General features: G+C 30.4%; 1 protein-coding gene across 1 annotated transcript in view; it reads left to right on the top strand.

Annotated features, from left to right (window-relative positions):
- LOC103604272 (cadherin-9-like) overlaps positions 1 to 21,494 on the top strand; it is a 111,128-nt gene that overhangs the window by 66,949 nt on the left and 22,685 nt on the right. Inside the window, exons 5-9 of the mRNA XM_008588840.1 lie at positions 10,641 to 10,961; positions 15,353 to 15,472; positions 16,066 to 16,233; positions 18,609 to 18,796; positions 19,753 to 20,006. Of these exons, the coding sequence (XP_008587062.1) occupies positions 10,641 to 10,961; positions 15,353 to 15,472; positions 16,066 to 16,233; positions 18,609 to 18,796; positions 19,753 to 20,006 (1,051 nt within the window). The remainder of the gene's footprint in view (positions 1 to 10,640; positions 10,962 to 15,352; positions 15,473 to 16,065; positions 16,234 to 18,608; positions 18,797 to 19,752; positions 20,007 to 21,494) is intronic.

Below are 21,494 nucleotides of genomic sequence, written 5' to 3'. Positions count from 1 at the left end.
ATCATCATGTCGAAGGGATACCTGCACTCCCATGTTCATCACAGCTCTGTTTACAATAGCCTAGACATGGAACCCTAAATGTCCATCGATGGATGATTGGATAAGGAAAGTGTGGTATATATACACCATGGAATACTACTGTGTGCCATAGAAAAGAATGAAATACTCCCATTTGCAATAACATGGATGAGCCTGGAGAAACTTATGTCACGTGAAATAAGAAAAGCACAGAGGGATAAATATCGCAGGTACTCACTCATAAGTGGAAGCTAAGAGAGAAAGAAGGAAGGAAAGAAAGACAACAGTAGTGTGTTGGTCTTGAAGAGGGAGAGAATATTCCTTGGGCTACAAAGTGCAGTGGGTGGAAGGGGGAGGGGGAGGGAGGTTGGGGATAATTGGGTGGGGACAGGGGGTACAAAAGCAATTTCTGGTAATGGGTATGCTGCCAGTATGAATCTGGCCCTCACAGCATGAGCACGAGGGTTAATAATCAGCTTTGTATCTCATGAATATTAATAACAAAAACCATTTTTTTAAAAATTACAGCATTTCACACACTCTATCTTTCTCAATTTAGCTTTTCATTTTAACTATTCTGGAAGATGTATAGTATTCCCCGTTGAGCTTTCAACTTACATTTTGCTAAAGAATAATGCTGTTCAGCACGTTTTTATGTTTATGGAATATACAAGTATCTACTTCATGAAATGCCTGTTAGTGTTTCCCTCATTTTGTATTGGTTGTATTCTTTGTCTTTGCTTAATGATTTATAGTATTTCCATATATTGTAGATATGAGTCATTTATAAATATATATTCTCCAAATATTTTATTTTAGTGGCTTGATATTTCACTTTCTTTACATTGACTTTTTTTTAGTAACATTGCATTTTTGTTTTTGCTTTTAATTAATAAACATTTTTAATCAGTTTTAGTTTTATAGAAAAATTGAGTAGAAAGTACTAAGAGTTCCCATATACACTATGTATACCCACCCATCCCCCCAGTACAGTTTTCCCTTTTATAAACATTTTGCATTAGTGTGGTACAATTCTTACAAGTGATGTATCAATATTGTTACATTATCATTAACTAAAGCCCATAGTTTACTTTAGGGTTCACTTTTTTGTGCTGTACAGCTCCATGGTCTTTGACAAATGCATTATGTCTTGTATCCATCACTGAGGTACCACACAGACTAGTTTTCCTGCCTAAAAATCCCCTGTGCTTCATCTATTTATTTCTCTCTAACTACCCCTGAGTTCCTGGCAATCACTGAGCATTTTACTAGCGCTAAAGTTTTGCCTTTCCCTGATGTCATATAATGAGAATCATACAGTATATAGTCTTTTTCAGACAAGCTTCGTTCATGTAGTGATATGAATTTAAAATTCCTCCATTTCTTTTTGTGGACTGATAATTCATTTCTTTTCATTGCTGAATAGTATGTCGTTGTAGGAATGTACAATAATTTGTTTATCATTTAACCTATTAAGGGACATTCTGGTTGATTCTAGTTTTAGGCAATTATGGGTCAAGTTGATATAAACATTCATGTATACATTTTTCAATCTGGGAACCCAATTGCTAGATCACATGTTAAGACTGTTTAGCTGTGTAAGAAACTCACAAACTGCCTACCAAAGTGGCTTTAGCATTTTGCCAGTAATAAATGAGAATTCCTGTTGTTCCGAATCCTCACCAGCATTTAGTGTTAGTGCTTTGGACTTAGTAATTCTAATGAATGTAGTGGTATCTCATCTTCTTAGTTTGCAATTCACTAATGAAATACGACTTCGCACATTTTTCATCTGCTTATTTGCCATCTGTGCGTCTTCTTTGGGGAAGTGCCTGTGCAGATCTTTAGTCCACTTCTTAAATGGGATGTTTGTTTTCTTAAGAGTTTGTGCATTTTTGGGGGTGCAAGTTCTTTGCCAGATACAATTTTCCCCAGTATGTGGCTTTTTTTTTCTACTTTCTTACCAGTGTATTTTACAGACTAGATGTTTTTAGATTTAAGGAAGTTCAGTTTATCTATTTTTTTTTTTTTTCATTTATCATACTTTCGGTGTTGTATTTAAAAAGTCATTGCCAAACCCAAGGCGACATATTTCCTCCTAGGTTATTGTCTAGGAGTTTATAGCTTTGCATTTTACATTTAATTCTTTGAACTATTTTGAGTGATTTTTTGGTGAAAGGTGTAAGGGCTATATGTATTTTTTTTTCTTTTTTTGATGCATATGTTCAGTTGTCCCGCACCATTTGTTGAAAAGACTGTGCTTTCTCCTTCATGATAGATCAGTTGGAGTCTATTTCTTGGCTCTCTATTCTGTTCCATTTGTCTATTTGTCTATTCTTTCACCAATACCATAGTATCTTTATTACTACATTTTGTAGCAAGTCTTTAACTTGAGTAATGCCAGTCTCCAACTTTGTCCTTTTTCAATACTGTGTTGGTGATTCTGGGTCTTTTGCCTTCCCATATAAACTCTAGAGTTGCTCAGTACCCATGAAGTAACTCTCTCAACTTTAATTGGAATTGTAGTGAATCCATACATCAAGTTGGGAAGAGCTGACTCTTTACTAAATTGAGTCTTCCTATTCATGAACATGACATATATCTCCATTTATTTCATTATTATTTGATTTCTTTTATCAGAATTTCATAGTTTTGCTTCTATAGATCTTGTACATATTTTGTTAAATTTATATCTAAGTGTTTCAATTTTTGGTGCTTCCTATTCATGAACATGACATATATCTCCATTTATTTCATTATTATTTGATTTCTTTTATCAGAATTTCATAGTTCTGCTTCTATAGATCTTGTACATATTTTGTTAAATTTATATCTAAGTGTTTCAATTTTTGGTGTTAATGTAAATCGTGTAGGGTTTTTAATGTAAACTCAAATTGTTTATTGCTGTAGGAAAGTAACTGACTTTTGTATAATTAACCTTGTATGCTGCAGTTTTCCCTTATTTGATCCAAGAATTTGTTCTGTATTTGATTCTTTGTGATTTCCTACAAAACAATCATATAATCCGTGTACAATGGCAGTCTCTTTCTCTCTTTACAATCTGTGTAACTTATATTTACCTTTCTTGTGTTACTGAATTAAGTAGGACTTCCAGTAATATGCTAAATAGGAGTAAGATGGTACATCCTTGCCTTGTCCCCAATCTTAGGGGTAAAGCACCTAGAGTTTCTCAATTAAGTATGATATTAGCCATAGAGTTTTTTGTAGATGTTCATTATCATCATTTGCAGAAATTTTTTTCATATCCCTAGCTTGCTATTATTACTAGCTTTTTATCATAAATGGGCATTGAAAATTGTTAAATGTTTTCTTGAATCTATTGGTATGATTATATCACTTGTTTTAGCCTATTGATCTGATCAAATTGCATCAATTCACTTTTAAATGTTCACCCAGTTTTGTTTACCTTGAGTAGATCCCACTTGGTTATAGTGCATTCTTTCTATACACTGTTGGATTATATTTGCTAATATTTATTGACAATTTCTTGCATCTATTTCATGAGAGATATTGGTCTATAACATTAGCGTTTTGTCTGATTTTTGCAACATCTATATCTTGTTTCACTATTAGGTTAATTCTGGTTTCATAAAATTAGTTAGGATATGTTCCTTTGCTTTAATTATCTGGAACAGATTTTAAAGAATTGGTAACAATTATTCCTTAAATGTTTGATAGAATTCACCAGTAAAACCATCTCCACCTGGTGCTTTTTCTTTGGGAAGGATATTAATTGTTGACTCATTTTCTCTACTAGAGAAAGGCTTATTCAGGTTATTTGTCTTTGTTTAAGTTTGCTAGATAGTGATTTTTAAGAAATTGATCCATTTCATCTAAGTTATCAAATGGGTAGGCATAAAATTGTATATATTGTTTCTTTACTATCCTTTTAATGTTAGTAGGATCAGTAGTGATATCAGATATTAGTAATTTTTGTTCTCTTTCTTTGTTTTTTAGTTAGCCTACCTAGAGTTTTGTCAATTTTATTTATATTTCCAGATTTTGGTTTCATTGATTCTCTCTATTGATTTTCTGTTTCAATTTTATTGATTTATTTTTCTTTTATGACATAAACAATATGTATTTGTTTTTCACAATTCTGGAAGCTCCAAAATCAAGGTGTTGTCAAGGTTGATTTCATATTGAGTCCTCTCCCATTAGTTTGCAGATTTCTGCCTTCTTTCTATGTTTCAATTTCATTGATATCTACTCTCAATTTTATTATTACTTATAATTTCTATTAACCTTGGATTTGATTTTTCTTTTCTTTTGTAATGTCCTAATTTGGAACTTTACATTATTGATTTTAGAGCTTTCTTATTTTCTAATGTATGCATTGAATTATATATTGAATTACATATATACAGAAATTTACATATACATATATACAAAACAATTTTTACTTATACATATACATATATACAAAACAATTCTTAACATATATACACTTAATGGCAAGGCATCAAAATACAATGTCTTCTGATGAGTAGATTTAAATTTTGATAAAATTGCAAATATTGCTATTTTATTTTTTTAATCATTACTATCTACTGGATCCTGTATAAGAAATACTTAGCTCCCTTTATATCATGAAGAGAAGGTCATTTTTTTCCCCCAAAACGCTTTTTCTTCAATCTTTTATATTTAGGTCTGTAATCCATCTCAAAATGGTTTCGTACATGATGTGAGTTATGGATGATGTGTCTTCATTTTTTGGAATACCAATATCAAGTTGCTTCAGCAGAATTTACTGAGAAAGTTGATTTCAAAATGAAATTGCATTAGTCCCTTTTCATTAACTCAAGCGATTTTATATCTATGAATTTATTTCTGGATTCTCTATTTTGTACTTTTTTCTATCCTGAAACTAATATGTCATTGTCCTTATTATTGTAGGTTTGCAATAACTTTTGAAATGCAGTAATGGAAGTCTCCTACTTTGTTCTTCAAAATTATCTAGGTCATTCTAGGTCATTTACATTCCCATGTCAGTGTTAATTTTAGGTTGTCAATTTATTACAAAAAAATGTATCTGCTAGAATTTTGATGAAAATATAATTGACTCCGTATATCAATTTTGGGACAATAGACATAATTCAGGTTATATGTTAACAGGTTCTGGGTCAGATTTTTTTCAACCTCAACTCAATTTAGCAGGTAGTATAAATCTGGTGAATGTTCCAAGTGCACTTGAAAATAATGCATAATGTGCAGATGTTGGGCATTATGCTATAAAAATATTATTGGGACTGCTTTAGTTAATGATATTGTCCACATATTCTATATTCTTATACTAATAGTCTTCTTTTTCTTCTATTAATTACTGAAACTAGTATGTTAAAATATCCAACTATAGATATCAGAATAAGCTCATGTTTAATTTAATATTAATATAGCTAGTTCTTTATATGTAGCTTAGTGTGTGTATGTATGTATATATATATATATATATAGATATATATATATATTATATATATATCATTGTTCTGAGAGCTAAGAGGGCCTAAAAGGAATGACACCCCAATAGCATATCTCTTGATTGTAAGTTTATTGATATTAGCTGCTTTGGTTATATGTGAATAGTATAATGACTTATTGTGATGATCTATTCTAAAATCTAATACCTTAAATATTACTTGTAGGTAATATATTAGTTTCTTATAAAAATAAAGGCTAAATATTTCCATTTAAAAAATCCAACTATGATTTAGATTTGTCTGCTACTTCTTTTAGTTTTTTGAATTTCATTTCATATATTTTAAAATTATATTATTATATCTGCGCACAACAATGATAGTTATGTCTTTCTGAGGTAGTGCCTCTTTTATTGTTCTGAAACATTTCATTTTTAAAAATATTTTTGAAGCTTATTTTGTATGATATTAATATAGTCCCACATGTTTTTTTATAATTAGTGTTTGCTATGTTTATGTTTTTATTTCTGTACTTAAACTTATTTGTATTGTAATATAGAAAGCATGGCTCTTATGATCTGCATATTATCAAGTTTCTTATATTTATATCTACTATTTGTCTTCTTGTTTTATATTTGTTTTACTTTTCTTTATCTCTTCTTTCTTCTTATCATTACATATGTAACAATCACCCTATCTGTGTCTCCCCATCTTTGTCTCTCTTTCCCACCTAATCAGTATTCCATTTTCTCTCTTCTATTGTCGATTTAGCTTGATTGATCTTCTGGTATTCCTTAGTAGTTACTGTAAGGATTAACATATACACCCTTAATTTATCAGAGTTCAACTGGAATTAATATGATTCCATTTCCAAAATGTTAGAACTTTCAAATAATATAATCCCATTTACCATTTACACACTTGGCTGCTATATATATATTATAGATAGATAGATAGATAGATAGATAGATAGATAGATAGATAGATAGATAGATATAAATATATATATATAATTTACTTTTGCTTTATTGTGTTATTGTGTAAAATGTATTCCATATTGATATTAAATTATATTTAAATCATTAATTGTCTTTAAGGAAAATTTAAAATAGTCTATTTGCCAACTCTTTCCAGGCTTCTTCATTTCTTCCTTTATTTATAGGATTCAATCTAGAATCATTTCAATTCAGCTGAATGCCATTTATTTAGTATTTCTTGAAGTGAAAGTTTTATGACAGTAAATTATCTTAGCATTTTTCTCTCAAAATGTAGTTCTCCATTTGTTCAGGCCCATAGAATACAACATAACGACTGAACTCTGATGTAAACTGTGGACTTTGGGTGATAATGATGTGTCAATAGAGATTAACCCATTGTAACAAATGTATCACTTTAGTGAAAGTGTTGATGGTTTGGAGGGCTATAATGTGTGGGAGCAGAGGACATATGGAAAATCTCTGTACATTTCACTCAATTTTGCTATGAAACTGAAACTACTCTAAAAAATATAGTCTATTCACTTTGTAAAAAAAAGTTATTATTTGTTTATTTTTGAAAGATATTTGTACGAAATAAGTCAGGCATCCATTATTTCTGATATGAAATGAGGTGTGTTTTTTTGTTATATTTTCCCTGAACATAACATTTATTCCTTGAATGGTTTTAAGATTTTTTTTTCACAATACAATCAAACTAGATACTAATAAAAAAAGGCAACCAAAAAGCATTCAGACATTTAGTAATTAATGACACACTTCTAAATAATCAAGGAAGAAATCACCAAAAAATTTAGGTAATATGAGGATTTTATCTAATTCTTTACTCTTCGCCAATTTGACCATGATGTGCCCATGTTTACAGTTCTTTGTAATTTTGGTTGTTGAAATTCACTGAACTTGGATGTGTGAACTGGTGACCTACATTCACTTGAAAAATAGTCACCATTAAATCTTTAAAAAATTCTTCTGTTTAATATTATTTCCTTCCTTTTGTAACTGTAAGTTTATGCATATTATTTAGTTCTCTAGTTACATGTATGTCTGTTAATTCCCATGTCTGTGTTGTCTTCATTTCCGCCTTCATCGACATATACATATACATATATATACACATATCCATATATATATATGTATATATGTGTATACATTATATATATATATATATATATATCAGATCACAAATTCTCTAGGTATTTTTTAAGTTTAGTATTTTTTTTTTTTTTCATGTTCTGGACATTGTCAACATTACAGTGCCTCAGTCTTGATTTTAAGCTTTGTTTGAGTAGTTATTTTTCTCACATCTTAACTGAATGCCCATGATGTTCAGTTAATACTGAACCATTCTAGTGGTGTTAAAACTCTTACCTCTTTCCATATTTTACAACCTCTGAAATTCTCTGTTAAAAATCTCAGACCCCAAGAAGTGTTTTATTGTAGACATCCCTGTTCATGAACAGTTTATTATTCAAACACACACATTTTTTTTTTTTTTTTTTTTTTTTTGCCAGCTGGCTGATGTGGAGATGCTAACCCTTAACCTTGGTGTTACAAGGCTGCACTCTAACCTACTGAGCTAACCAGCCAGCCCAGTATAAATTTTCGCAGAACTTTTACAAAGATACCTTGGTTGGGCTCTTCTACTTGAATCTTTCCTCTTTGTACCCTGTCCAGCAAATTGATGCCACAGTAGCAGCCCTGAACTCTGATCTCTGTTTTCTTTGCCAAGCAAGATTTCCAGTCTGTGCTCATTCTTCCTAAAGAAGAATGCTAGGGTAAATGTGTACCTCGTCATATTTCTCCCCTTATGCTGTTTAATTTTTAAAAACAATGGATTCACATATTTTGTTCAGGTCTATAGTGGTTTGCTTTGAGAGTTCAAGTTCACCCAATGTATCATAGCCCAAAGTGGAAATCATTACAGTGTAAATATGTGGCATACAAGTAGTATAATGTGTACTTTTTGTTTATCATAAAACCAGATACTAATCTATTAATCATAAAGCCAATATCTGAGTGGATTTAGAGATATAAGTTGATTTATCTGAAATAAGTAAGAAAAATTCCTCTTTAAGGCAGAAGTGCAACATACCATTCTTGAAGAAGTTTTGGAATTGTATTTTACCATTATAGAAACATCAGTAATTTTGCACTATAATTTATATTTTAGCAATTGTTAACAATACTCTACAGCTCTCCTCATTAGAAACTGTACATGAAATTAGAAATTTTAAATATTTTTTAAAGAAATATTAGGATTGTTCATAAGGGCTGGACAGTTTGAATCATGTTCAAATCATGGTTGTATGTATATGTCAATCTCATTAAATTTCATACCTTAAGCATGCAATTTTTATTAATTTCAATTATACCTCAATAAAGTTGTTTTTTTAATAAAAGATAATACAAGCAATACCCCCCCCCCCCCAAAAAAAAAAGAACCTTATTCTTGACTTTAAAGGAAAATTGATTAGGAATGAATTTGCTTTGATTTTTTAACTAACCATGGTTTGTAGGACTTAGGTTCATGAATCTTACACATTGTGTCTTGTTGACAATTTTTAAGGTACAAAGCTATGAATTTTTAACATGAGCAGATTTACGATGTAGAAAAATCACCCTCTTTAGTATGGAGAACTGTTTGAAATAGAACAAGAGTGGAGGCAGCTTCATTAGGAGACTGCTGCAGTGGTTCAGGCAAGACATGATGGAGAAAAGGGCAGATGGTAGCCATAGAGATGAAGACAGATGGGTGGAGAAGATATTTCAGAGAAGGAAAGTCTTCTTTGATGATTATTTTTGATGTTGGGCTTAAAAGCAAAATGGGAGTAAAATATGAAACTCAACTATCTACTTTTGGCTACCATAAAAAAACATCATTTGAATAGTTGAATAATTCAAAGATAGAATGGGATGTCAAAGAAATAGGTGAGGCCAGGGCGTGATGGGAATCGTGAAGTATCTGACGACATAGGGCAACGTAACAAGGGATAGGCTAGTTAAGGCTCTAGTTTCATTTAAAATCTACTTTTTCAGTAGTTCTGAAATATGCAATGAATTGTTATTTATTATAGTCACCGTTCTGAGCTAAAGCTTATTCCTCCTAACTGAAATTTTGTACCCTTTGATCAGCATCTCCCCTTTCTTCATACACCTCTTTCAAATGTTTTTAACCCAAAAACATGATAAGTGATAGGTGATGACTTGTTAATTATCCTGATTTAATCATTCCACTATGTAAACATATGAAAACCTCACTTTGTACCCTGTAATTATATAATATATACAATTATTATTCATCAGTAAAAATGTTAAAGAAAAAAAGACTTGTTTCAGAATAGTGTTAGGATTTCAAAAACTTTAAGATTTTTCCCATTCAAAATTTCCATGATTACGTGGCTCTTTCATTTTAAATACACATTGATCAGTATTTAACCTTAAGAAGTTATTTTTACAGATGGGTACTTATCAAAAGAAAAAAGATAATTAATGAAAAAAATTCTTATTTTTTTAAGACATGATTTATATGGCCAGAGGAAAGCCTATGTATTTTACATCATTTGAAATTCAAAATGTCCATGAAATATGTTATTTTCTCAAAATGATAATATTGTGCTTGAAAAAGTAGTCTCCCAAAGTCATATAGAAAATAATCTGTGAGATTATAATTCTCTCTCTCTCCTGCTGGTCTCTCTGACTACAGAGACTGTGCTTCTACAATGTTTTACTGAAAAGGGATAACATTAGTTTAACATTAAGTTATCCATTCTAAACTTATTATTATAATAAGTTCAGAAATTCCTCCTCATATTATATCTTTGAGTTTGGTGATTTTAAATGTAATCAAGATTAATTAATGTTTTACACTCAATATCTAGGTTAATAGATTTTTTTTTCTTTTTAATATACTCAAAGCTTACATCTTGGTAATGTTCTATTCATAAATATCTTTGAAACACTGTGTTTTGAAGGATATATATTCATCTTCATTTTATTTTAAATCTAACCCCTTATGGTGTCTAAATACAATTGTTTAAAATTTTTGATTATAACAGAAACTGAAATGTCATTGTTGCCCCCAAGGAAAATTAAGATAGCTATTAAAATCATCATTGCAGTGATATTATATGGAGACCATTGATATGTGCCAAAATTATTTTTTCTGTAATAATAATAATGCATATGTTTATAGAACTCTTCTTTTCTACCTCTCTGAAGCTTCACACTGACCAAGATAAAGGAGATGGAAATTTAAAATACATTTTAACAGGAGATGGGGCTGGCAGTCTGTTTGTTATAGATGAAAATACAGGAGACATTCATGCTGCAAAGAAATTAGACAGAGAAGAAAAATCCCTGTACATCCTTCGTGCCAAAGCGATAGACAGGAAGACTGGGCGGCAAGTGGAACCAGAATCCGAATTTATCATTAAAATCCATGATATCAATGACAATGAACCGAAATTCACAAAAGACTTATACACTGCCAGTGTTCCTGAAATGTCTGGAGTTGGTAGGTATTTACTAATGCACGTAACCTAACTTTTTTATTTGTTTGCTTGCTAAGGTAATTATTATGGACATGTAGTTATATAAGGTCTTTTACAAGAGAAGAGCTATAACTGGAAACTACTATTTAGTGTAAATTAGCTGATTTCTAATTAGTTTCAGTTCTATGTATCTTAAGGTCTTCTGGTTATGTTGTAACATATCTAAGATGATTACTGATAACAATTATTCTATTGCATCTCGATCAACAACTTCACCTCTACTGAACTTTGAGTCATTCAAATGGCAGTCAAGTGGAATATATTTTTGCCTGAAATGAAAGGAATAACAAATAGTGTCAGCAGTCGTGGACAATTTTGCTTGCATTATTGTGAATATTAACAACGAATGCTTGCATTGGACAAAAGTCTTCTGAAGTATTATCTCCTTTGTTCATTAAAACAACCTTCTGTGGTAGGCATGGGAAATAGAACTTTAAACCCTCATTCTGTTAATTTGAAACCCAGGATTTAGAAAGATTAAGCAACTGAATTAAGATCAAATAATCTAGTAGGATCATAACAAGATTCTGAGTGTTCTTGATATTTTTGTGCAAGTTCCACTACTGAGCATTGGTTTATCATGCAAAGTGAGAATAATTGTTCCACTTTATAAAGCTGCACACAATTTTAAGCACCACTTGTTCTTATGCAAAGTTTTTTTTTTTATCTGAAATTGTGACTACATTTAACTCTATTAATATAAAAGGTTTGGATTGGCTAATAAGATAAAAGGGCTGACGATCATTAAATATTTCTTAAGAAATAGTGATATAAACTTACTATATTATCTAAAATACGCAACTAATTTTACAAATTGGATACAATTTAGTTTAATGTGAAGGTACCTGAAAAAGTTAATAGATGCAGAGATAGCTGGACTATTTTAATGCCTTTTTATTTCCCTCCACTGGTAAATAACTATGCTTGTTACATAAAATATTGACTGGAAATGTTCTAATTTATTAGATTCTGAGTAAATCCCCCCAAAATAGCATTTTTCTTGTTCATTATTTGAAATCAAATGTCCTTTTCAGACAAATTAAACCCAAATAGAAGAACAAGAAGAAAAAAAACTGCAGCTTACAATATGATTTTAGATTAATATATATATATATATAATGTCTAAATGAAAAGTACATGTATTTTACATCCTGAAATGTGTTGCTCTTTTGCTGAAACTCTCCTACCTTGTTTAAAGAAAAATAAAAGGTTAATTATGATTATTTCAGGTATGATTTTCTTAGCATTTACCCATACAAATAAGCCTTTTTACAGAGGAAAACTAAAAGATGGTATTTAGAAACTTTGTCAGGTCATGTGCAACCCATATGTTAACAGTTACAGCTCATGCATAATCACACAATAAAGAATACATCTATAAGTAAAGTAATATACAATGATGTAATTCCAATATTAGTTTTATTATAGTATTAATTTTGATTTTAATCAAAGGGTTGAAAATTACAAGTATTAGCTTTGGAAGAAAATAAAGTCTAATGGGATAAAATAAAATTTACTTATTATTATTTTACTCTTCTCTACAATGTTATCCTCTGATGATCTCCTCTAATCTGCCCTTTCTTTCTGTTTATTTTTATTTCTTAGAGTATTTGTTTCTTCTTTTTCTCTCTCACCAACTCCTCTCCTTGTTTTTTTTCCTCTGCCTCTGTTTCTTTCTGTCAAAACTGTATATCATATTCAGTTTTGTCTCTCAGAATCACTCTCTCATCCCCTTTTTAGTTAAATTTGAATCACCCCAATAAACTTATGAAATGTGAAATTCATTAGCATCTTCAGACCACAGCATATACTCTGGATGATATATGAAGATATGTAATTAAGGAAAACGAGACACACTTTGATTAAAATGTTAGTAGCAGGTCCTCAGTTTTTATATTTTCAATTTTTTTGTGTGGTCACTATACTACTATTGGTTAAAGATTTGTATCAACTTTCTGTATTTGCATGCATTCATCTTTTTCAAGGCAAATTCCTGTTGTGTACATTTCATGGTTTTGGATGCACGCTTTCTCAATGACTGGATATTTACCCTATTGTGCTCTCAAAAACATTCTATCCTCCTCCTCACACTCTGATCCCCAAACAGGAATCCCTCTGTAGTTTTTCACATGTCACCCAAATAACTCAGTCAATGAATCCTTCAAGTTCTAATCAGGATTTATTCTTAGAAGTTCACTGCCAGTTCTTCATGACTTGCTATTATGAAAATAGCTTTTGTGCCTTTACATTTTTTCTGAAACAGTATTAGTTGTATATTTAAGAGATGAGTTAAAGATTATAATAAACTTTTTTGATTCCTTAATATATTTTCTGTTCAAAGTGAAGTATATTGTATGCAAAACTCATAAAGATATAAATTCCAAAAATAATTATGTCAAAATTATGCTCAGACCTTTGACATGAAATATATTACACAAATTTGTCATTCAAGCTTCACTATATTTTTCCTAATATATATTTATCTTTGTTTAATATGAAAGTAAATTATTTATTTTAAATAATTAGAAAAAATTAAAATTATACATATTTTGGAAAATTTGGAAGGATGTAAAAATCAAAGTGGTATTCTCTCTTTTAATATGCCTTCATAAATAAACATTTAGAAAATTTGCATAAAACATATAAGTCATTTTTTTGTCTAATTAATAAATAGTACAAACTGCATAATGTCATTACATTTCTGGAAAAAAATTATTAATTTTTTATAGTTCAACATAATAGGACTTTCTTTTTCTCTTTAACATATCAATGACATATTACCAGTGTTTACTCGTTTTTAATAGCATACCTAAATACTACCATTTTCTGAGAAGTGAAACAAGTAAGTACTTTACATGGGAATTTTTAGCCATATCATTGGGGGAGGGGTATCACCGTATCACCTTTCCTTTGGCCTAGTGAGGACATGGGTATATACAATTTTTAAATGATAAAATTTTACAGCTACTGAGTTAGTATATAGTGTTTTCTTTCACTCACAGGACATATCCATTCCATTACAATTGAGGAAACAAAGGCCTAAAAAGTAAGAGTTCAAGTTCTCACCTTATGCCAACTAATTTTGAGAAAATATGAAAAAGACTTACTAAATTAACATATTAATATTCAAATACATTGATGGGAAATGAACTTAGTACTAATCTTAATGTACAATATATTACTTTTTGACGTTTTTATAACATATACATGCAAAATTTGAGAAACACTTGTTACAACTCAATTAGACAAGTTCATGGTGTGTACTATATGTGGGGCATTAAAATAGGTGACAAGGCCAATATGGAATCCACCTTGTGCTCAAGAATTTTAAAATCTATGTAAGACCCAAAATCAAAATTTTGAAAAATTATGTATAATAAATTGGAAAATGTCCTATAATTTTTTTTTGTGCAAGGGAATACATGGTAGGCTTCAATTAAGGGTGACTTTAGAACTGTACCTTGAATCTTTACAGTGATCCAGTAAAAAAAAAAACAAAAAACAAAATTCTATGAATACATGCCATTATGCTTATCTCCTGATACTAGCTCCAAGCATGATTGTCTTTTAAAAGACAATGATTTGTAACAAAGTTAAAAAATAATTTAAATTTTATAACATAAAATTTAAAAAGCTGTAATATTCAATTGCAGTATTGCATGTGGCACAGAATTAGACATGTTCTTATCTATTGGTTTACAAATTCCAGTAAATGAGCAATACTATGGAGCAAGTCAACACGCATAATCATATCCGACCATGTTACCTATATTTTAAAGGGAGGGACAGACACGTTATAATTAGATATATCTTGTACACACAAAAAACAAAAACTTTGCAAGTCAATATATCATGTAATGTTTGTTTATTAAAAACAGAGCCTTTTTATTTTTCATTCTATTTGCAAAACACAGTCAATTTACCAAAGTAAAAAGTAGCAGAAGGATTATGTTAGCTTTATCTTTAAATACACATTTTCATTTAGCAATAAATATATTAATTGAAAATCTTATACGCATCATATTCAGTGAAAAATTTTCGTCTCTCATAATAATTCCAGTCAATTAAAAATGCAATATATTAGTCTCATTAAATCCATTTTTGTGATAAAACGTATTTTGATTTTTGTTACTTTTTATTAATAACTCAAACAATAAAATTAATGGCCACATAAATTTAAAAACACAAGAATGGAGGAAAAAGTAATTTTCTTTGAGGCAGCATCATTTAAATAAATTTCTGTAAACATATACCATGGTCTAACACACCCTAATAAGAGCAATAATTTTTCAGAAGGATTTTTTTCCAATTTGGACGTATCTAAGTGTCTTTGTTTGGGGGGTGCTTTATGTAGGTACATCTGTTATACAAGTGACTGCAACAGATGCAGATGATGCCAACTACGGAAATAGTGCCAAAGTGGTCTATAGCATATTGCAAGGACAGCCATATTTTTCAGTGGACCCAGAATCAGGTAACAGCATTTAACACGTGGTCTGTTTCTCATTATATACAATACATCTGTAAACACAATCAGTTTAGAGGCTTTTCTATATTTTGAAACCTATCCATTTAATATCATATTTCTATTTTTCTATACAGTTGCTCCATGGAAACAAAAGCAAACTTTCTATTATTTAAAAAAGTTATTTGGATTCTTAGCTCTTTAAACTATTATTTATTAGGTTTAAATTAAGACACTACATTAAAACATTCACAGAGATTTAGCTCATTATGTGGCATAGGAAATACTCAAACCTAAAGAATGTGACAATTAACAAAATTAAGCAAGTTTATTTGTCTAAAGACTTCTGACTGAAGTTAATTTTTTTAATCAAAAGAATAATGAAATTGATTTAGGAAAACCCATTCTGTGAACAATAGCCCATGGCAGAATTCTTTCTGTTCTGTGAATTATGTTAAATTGGTTATGGATTGAAAGGCATATTTAAGTACACTGACATTTTATCCATTTGTTATAATTAACTTCTGCAAAATGGATCTTGCACAGCTTAATTTTAAAACTTGATGATTTAATTGCAAAACCTTTGTCTACTTTTCCAAAAGGCATAATAAAAACTGCATTACCAGACATGAGCAGAGAAAATAGAGAGCAGTACCAGGTGGTTATACAGGCCAAAGACATGGGCGGCCAGATGGGAGGCCTTTCTGGAACCACCACAGTGAACATCACTCTGACAGATGTCAACAACAACCCTCCTCGGTTTCCCCAGAGTAAGTGATCTCATGTAGAAAAGCTTCTCCAACATACTATAAAACACTGATATTAGTAATTTCACTATTAGTTTATGAATGAAGTTAAATCCACAACCTCGCCCTCTACAAAAAAAGAAAAAATTAGCAGTTTTTCGCAAATTGAAAGTGATGATTATTTTCACCATTTTTTGAGAAGATAGTGGGAGAGAACAAGAGCATAAGTTTCTTTGGCAAATTTAATGATCCTTTACTATGTTTTAAAGAGTTACAAAGTATTCCAGACTACCTTTCCTAACACTCACTAAGGTCATCTTATTCTTTTCCTTCTAATCTCTTTCCCGGTTAGGAGTGTGGCCTCTCAGTTCTGGCTGCCTGGATTCAAATCCTGTGTCTGTCGCTTGTCTTGCCTCAGCTACCTTGTTTGTACATTAGAATTGTGACTTCTTATTTAATTAATTCTAAAACACAGACTTGGTGTTTTAACATCTCTGAAATCAGATACTATATTAAAATCAATGCCAGCTGGTTTAATCAGGGCATTTTCATATTGTCTTAGTGGTCTATAGAGTTATGGTATATCTTGGTTATGATAGCATCTTAGACATATTAAAGTTTTGTAGTATCTATGTTATTCAGTTCCAAAGATTAAATCAGTTAATACCTTTTATTCTTAGTGGTCTATAGAGTTATGGTATATCTTGGTTGTGATAGCATCTTAGACACATTAAAGTTTTGTAGTATCTATGTTATTCAGTTCCAAAGATTAAATCAGTTAATACCTTTTAGGGTTTTCATCATTTTAGGATATACTTTAAACCATGGATGGTTTTCATTTCGTGAGGTCCTACAAAAACAGATTCCACTTGTCTGCCGAAAATATTTGAATAAAAGTATAAAGCATCTTATTTTGAAATTTTCAGTTAAGGGCTTAAGTTTAAATTGATGTAATTGATTTCAATACAGTAAAACATTTTTCCAGCTGAACCAGATTTAAAAATTTGATGACTCACCTTTGATTGGTGGACCTATCCATATGATAAATATAAAATAAAGTTTTCTGAGAATATGAATAATAAGTCCGGATAACATAAACCTAAACTTTGCATGCAGATGCCTTAAATAAAAACAGTGAGAATATGATTTAATGAGTTCTCAGGTGGCTTGCCACTCTGTAATTATATGAAATATTATAACCTTTGTAACTATAACAGCAATAGTAAAATTCTGAGGACCATTCCCTGGGCTGAATGTTTTACAGACATAATCTCATGTTATCTATGTAACAAACCTACGAGTTAATTGCAGTTATTATCATTCTTATTTTATAGATGAAGACATCACAGTTTAGAGAATTTAACTAATTTGCCAGTGGTGAGAATTCAAACCCAGGCGGTTGGCTTTATAAGCTCAAATTCCTAACCACCAGACAAACTGGAAAGAGACTATACTCTGCAGTCAGAGAGACCTGACTTTGCGTTCTCCTTTCTCCAAGTCTCCAGGATGTTTCCTCCAGCCCTGACCCTGAAGATAATATACCTGCATTGGGACTTGGAGGACTAGTGTGAGGATTAAATAAATTAGCAAGAGGGCCTTCAACCTTCTATGGAATTTATCATATAGTAAATGCTTGTCTTAAAATATTTCTGACTTTCATTAACTTTTTTTTGGTATTTTTTCCCCTATTGTTCCTTGAATGGATAGTTACAAACTAAAATGCTTTCAGGGACAGCAGAATGTAATTTAAAATATTTCTGACTTTCATTAACTTTTTTTTGGTATTTTTTTCCCTATTGTTCCTTGAATGGATAGTTACAAACTAAAATGCTTTCAGGGACAGCAGAATGTAATATAATGACTGACTGAACACACAGACAAAATTCATGTCCCATTTAGAAGCATTAAAATCAAAATAAACAGCAAAAAAAGAGACATTAAAGTGTATGGAGGTTGGTTTGTTTGTTTGTTTTTTAATTTCTGATTTAGAATTAAAGAATAAGTGCATGTTCCTTTAAATAATTGAACATCTTTAAAAATGTGTGATGACAATTTTGAAAGCCCCGGAGAAGCAGTAAATAATTGGCTTTCATGGCCTTTTAAGTCAGAAGTTCAGGATTCTGCTATCAGACCTACCATCTATTATCTAAATAACCTTGGGACATTCACTTAATCTTTCTGTGACTTATATTTCTCATTTACAAAAATGAGAAATGTTCTACCTTTATGAATTATTTTTCCAACTTAATAAATCTATAATTTTTGACAGCTTACAATTCAATATGATGAAAATCTCTTCCAATTTAAGGTTAATTTATTTAAGTAAGAAAGGCAGAGGAAATGAAAGAGTTTTGTTATCTAAAGATGAAATGGCAAAGCAGCTCTGATTTAATTTACAGGTACGTATCAATTTAATTCCCCCGAGTCTGTACCTCTTGGAACCCATCTTGGAAGGATAAAAGCCAATGACCCTGATGTGGGTGAAAATGCTGAGATGGAATATAGCATTGCTGAAGGAGATGGAACGGACATGTTTGATGTCATCACTGACAAGGAGACACAGGAAGGGATTATAACTGTCAAACAGGTTTCTTTTTGCTGTCTTCATTTTTTCATTGAGTGCTCTCTAGTCTATCTTTGCTTTTTAGTAAAGGGAAGAAAAGACAGGGATTTATTTTTTCCCACCTTTTACATGCTGTCTCTTCTTCATATAACTGGGAATAGTTGTGGTTTCACTTTCTATAAAGTTAAGCATCTTCATCATTGACACATAAATATGTGATATAAAACATCAACTGTTTGTGCTTATGGTAGACAGCAATTGAACTAGGATTACATAAACTCAAAGGTACTTCTCCATGTTTTGTATTTTTTGTATTTCTCCGTGGGAGAAACAATAGGCATGCAGCATCACTGTTATGCCATGCATTCTTCATAATATTTTAATTGTGGGTGTGTCAGTTTAAATAAATGAAATCTGAAGATGCTCTGTGTGCTATGTTGGTTTTCTTGATTTTTAATGCAATGTGGAAGAATAGTCTAAAATTTTACATAGAATAATCCAGCTCAACACCCATTATTTTACATTGTCCTCCTTTAAATATTTTTGTTCATATCCTGCTTTCCACAAATGCTCAAACTAATAAAATATAATTTTTAATTATAAACCTCTACTTTATTTTATCTTTCCTCTGATTTTTACTGTATGTAACTTTAATGATAATGATAATATATTCACTCTATATATCCATTAGATAATACTTCATTTACCTGCAGCCCCCAAAATTATAGTACATTACTAAGTGGAAATTAACCTTAATGTATATACCATTATATTTAGTTAACCTCCTATAAACAAGTGTAAAGCACAACATGTATTGATTAATTTACTTGATATACCTATGAAGCAATAATTGGGAAAGTTATTTGACCAGAATTGTCCATACCATTAAGAGAACTGGTTATTATATTTTGAAACTGTCTTTCAAGTTATGCTAATGCATTTTAAATTATGCTAATTTTTCATATTTTATTTATCTTCAGAATTTAGATTTTGAAAACAAAATGCTGTACACTTTAAGAGTAGATGCAACTAACACTCATCCTGATCCACGATTCTTACACCTGGGACCTTTCAAAGACACAGCTGTGGTCAAAATATCTGTGGAAGACATAGATGAGCCTCCTGTGTTCAGTAAAATCTCTTACTTGATAGAAGTAGATGAAGACGTAAAGGAGGGCAGCATCATTGGACAGGTTACAGCCTATGACCCAGACTCCATGAACAATTTAATAAAGTAAGTAGTTTGAGAAAATTTATATTTGTAGAAATATAACAATCTTTTCACTATTTACAAGCTGTGTGGAAAAACAGAAATGTTGCACAATGTACATCAAGCACAGTAATAATATCAAACACTTTCAGAATACAAATTCTGCTGCTCTGTCTTACACATGCTCTGAGTAGATTATTTCATTTGAGTCTTGTCACACTAAAAGGTAGATACTAATACGATATCTTTCTGGAAATGATAAGACTAGGCACTGAGCATTTCAATAATTTGCCCAAAATCGGTGGCAAAGCTGGGTTTAAGAACCAGGAAGTCTAGCTCCAGAGTCAGTGATTTTAATCCTTTTATTGTTGGTATGATTCTTGTCTCATTGTATATTTTGGTTAAATCAAAGTTCAAATTAAAAGGAAACATAAAAAAAATAAATTGGAAATATATTTTGTGTTTCTAGAAATGTCAAAATATCTTATTCTTATAATAGTCAATGTCTCTCATATATCAAAATTTTGGAGAAACAGTAGGTCAATTATATTATCATAATAATGCAGAGTGTTGCTAAAGAGATACTGATATTTTAATCAATAAGGCAGGTAAAAGTATTAACAATTACTATAGCATAGTATAATACTTTTTCAAAATTTGGGTATTGTATTCACCATTTAAAAGCTTCCAAATATGCCAGAAACTTAAATGATTCTTATAAATTGTTCATGAGGTGAACGTAAATATAATTGTGGCATAAATATATAAATGGATGACGATGGTTGGATATATGGAGGAAAATACACAGGGCTGAAAAGATATATTAACAAAGCATTATCTGTTAAAGCAATAGCTGGGAAAATGCTTAAAATTCCACTTTGCTTGAAATTTCATTTTTTATTAATGGAAATTAATAGGATAAATTTATTTCATATCATCCTTAACACATAGTAAATTAATTAGCACAATACTAAATATATAACTATTTAAGTTTTATTTTAGGACTATCCAAATGTGTTAATTCACAAAGCAATGTGTGTTGCACTAATATATTATGATGAAGATTTAATTTGTTCATGGGATTAATGTATTATTGAACATGTTAACCTTTGTAATAAAATACAGTCAATAAAATTTTAATCTGTAGTTAATACCCAGAGTTTACATTAGCTTTAGAATTTTGGTTTTAGATTAATTAGAATGTAATTCACTAAACATCTTTTTTCAAAAATAAATGGTATCCAAATATGAATTATGTATATTGTTCAATATTTTTAAAACAGTTTTTTTAAATGTTTTGTTTTGTTTGAACCTCCTAATTCCTATAGAAGGTTATATTATTGTGACAGAATTTTTATCAATATATAGAAAACATTTAGTTTAAAATGTCCATGTTGTTTAAAGCAAACTTGTTTGAACCTCCTAATTTCTATAGAAGGTTATATTATTGTGCCAGAATTTTTATCAATATATAGAAAACATTTAGTTTAAAATGTCCATGTTGTTTAAAGC

The sequence above is a fragment of the Galeopterus variegatus genome, unplaced genomic scaffold (assembly GCF_000696425.1).
Source record: "Galeopterus variegatus unplaced genomic scaffold, G_variegatus-3.0.2 Scaffold5060, whole genome shotgun sequence".
NCBI classification, from domain to species: domain Eukaryota; kingdom Metazoa; phylum Chordata; class Mammalia; order Dermoptera; family Cynocephalidae; genus Galeopterus; species Galeopterus variegatus.
This window is presented reverse-complemented; position numbering and strand designations above follow the sequence as displayed.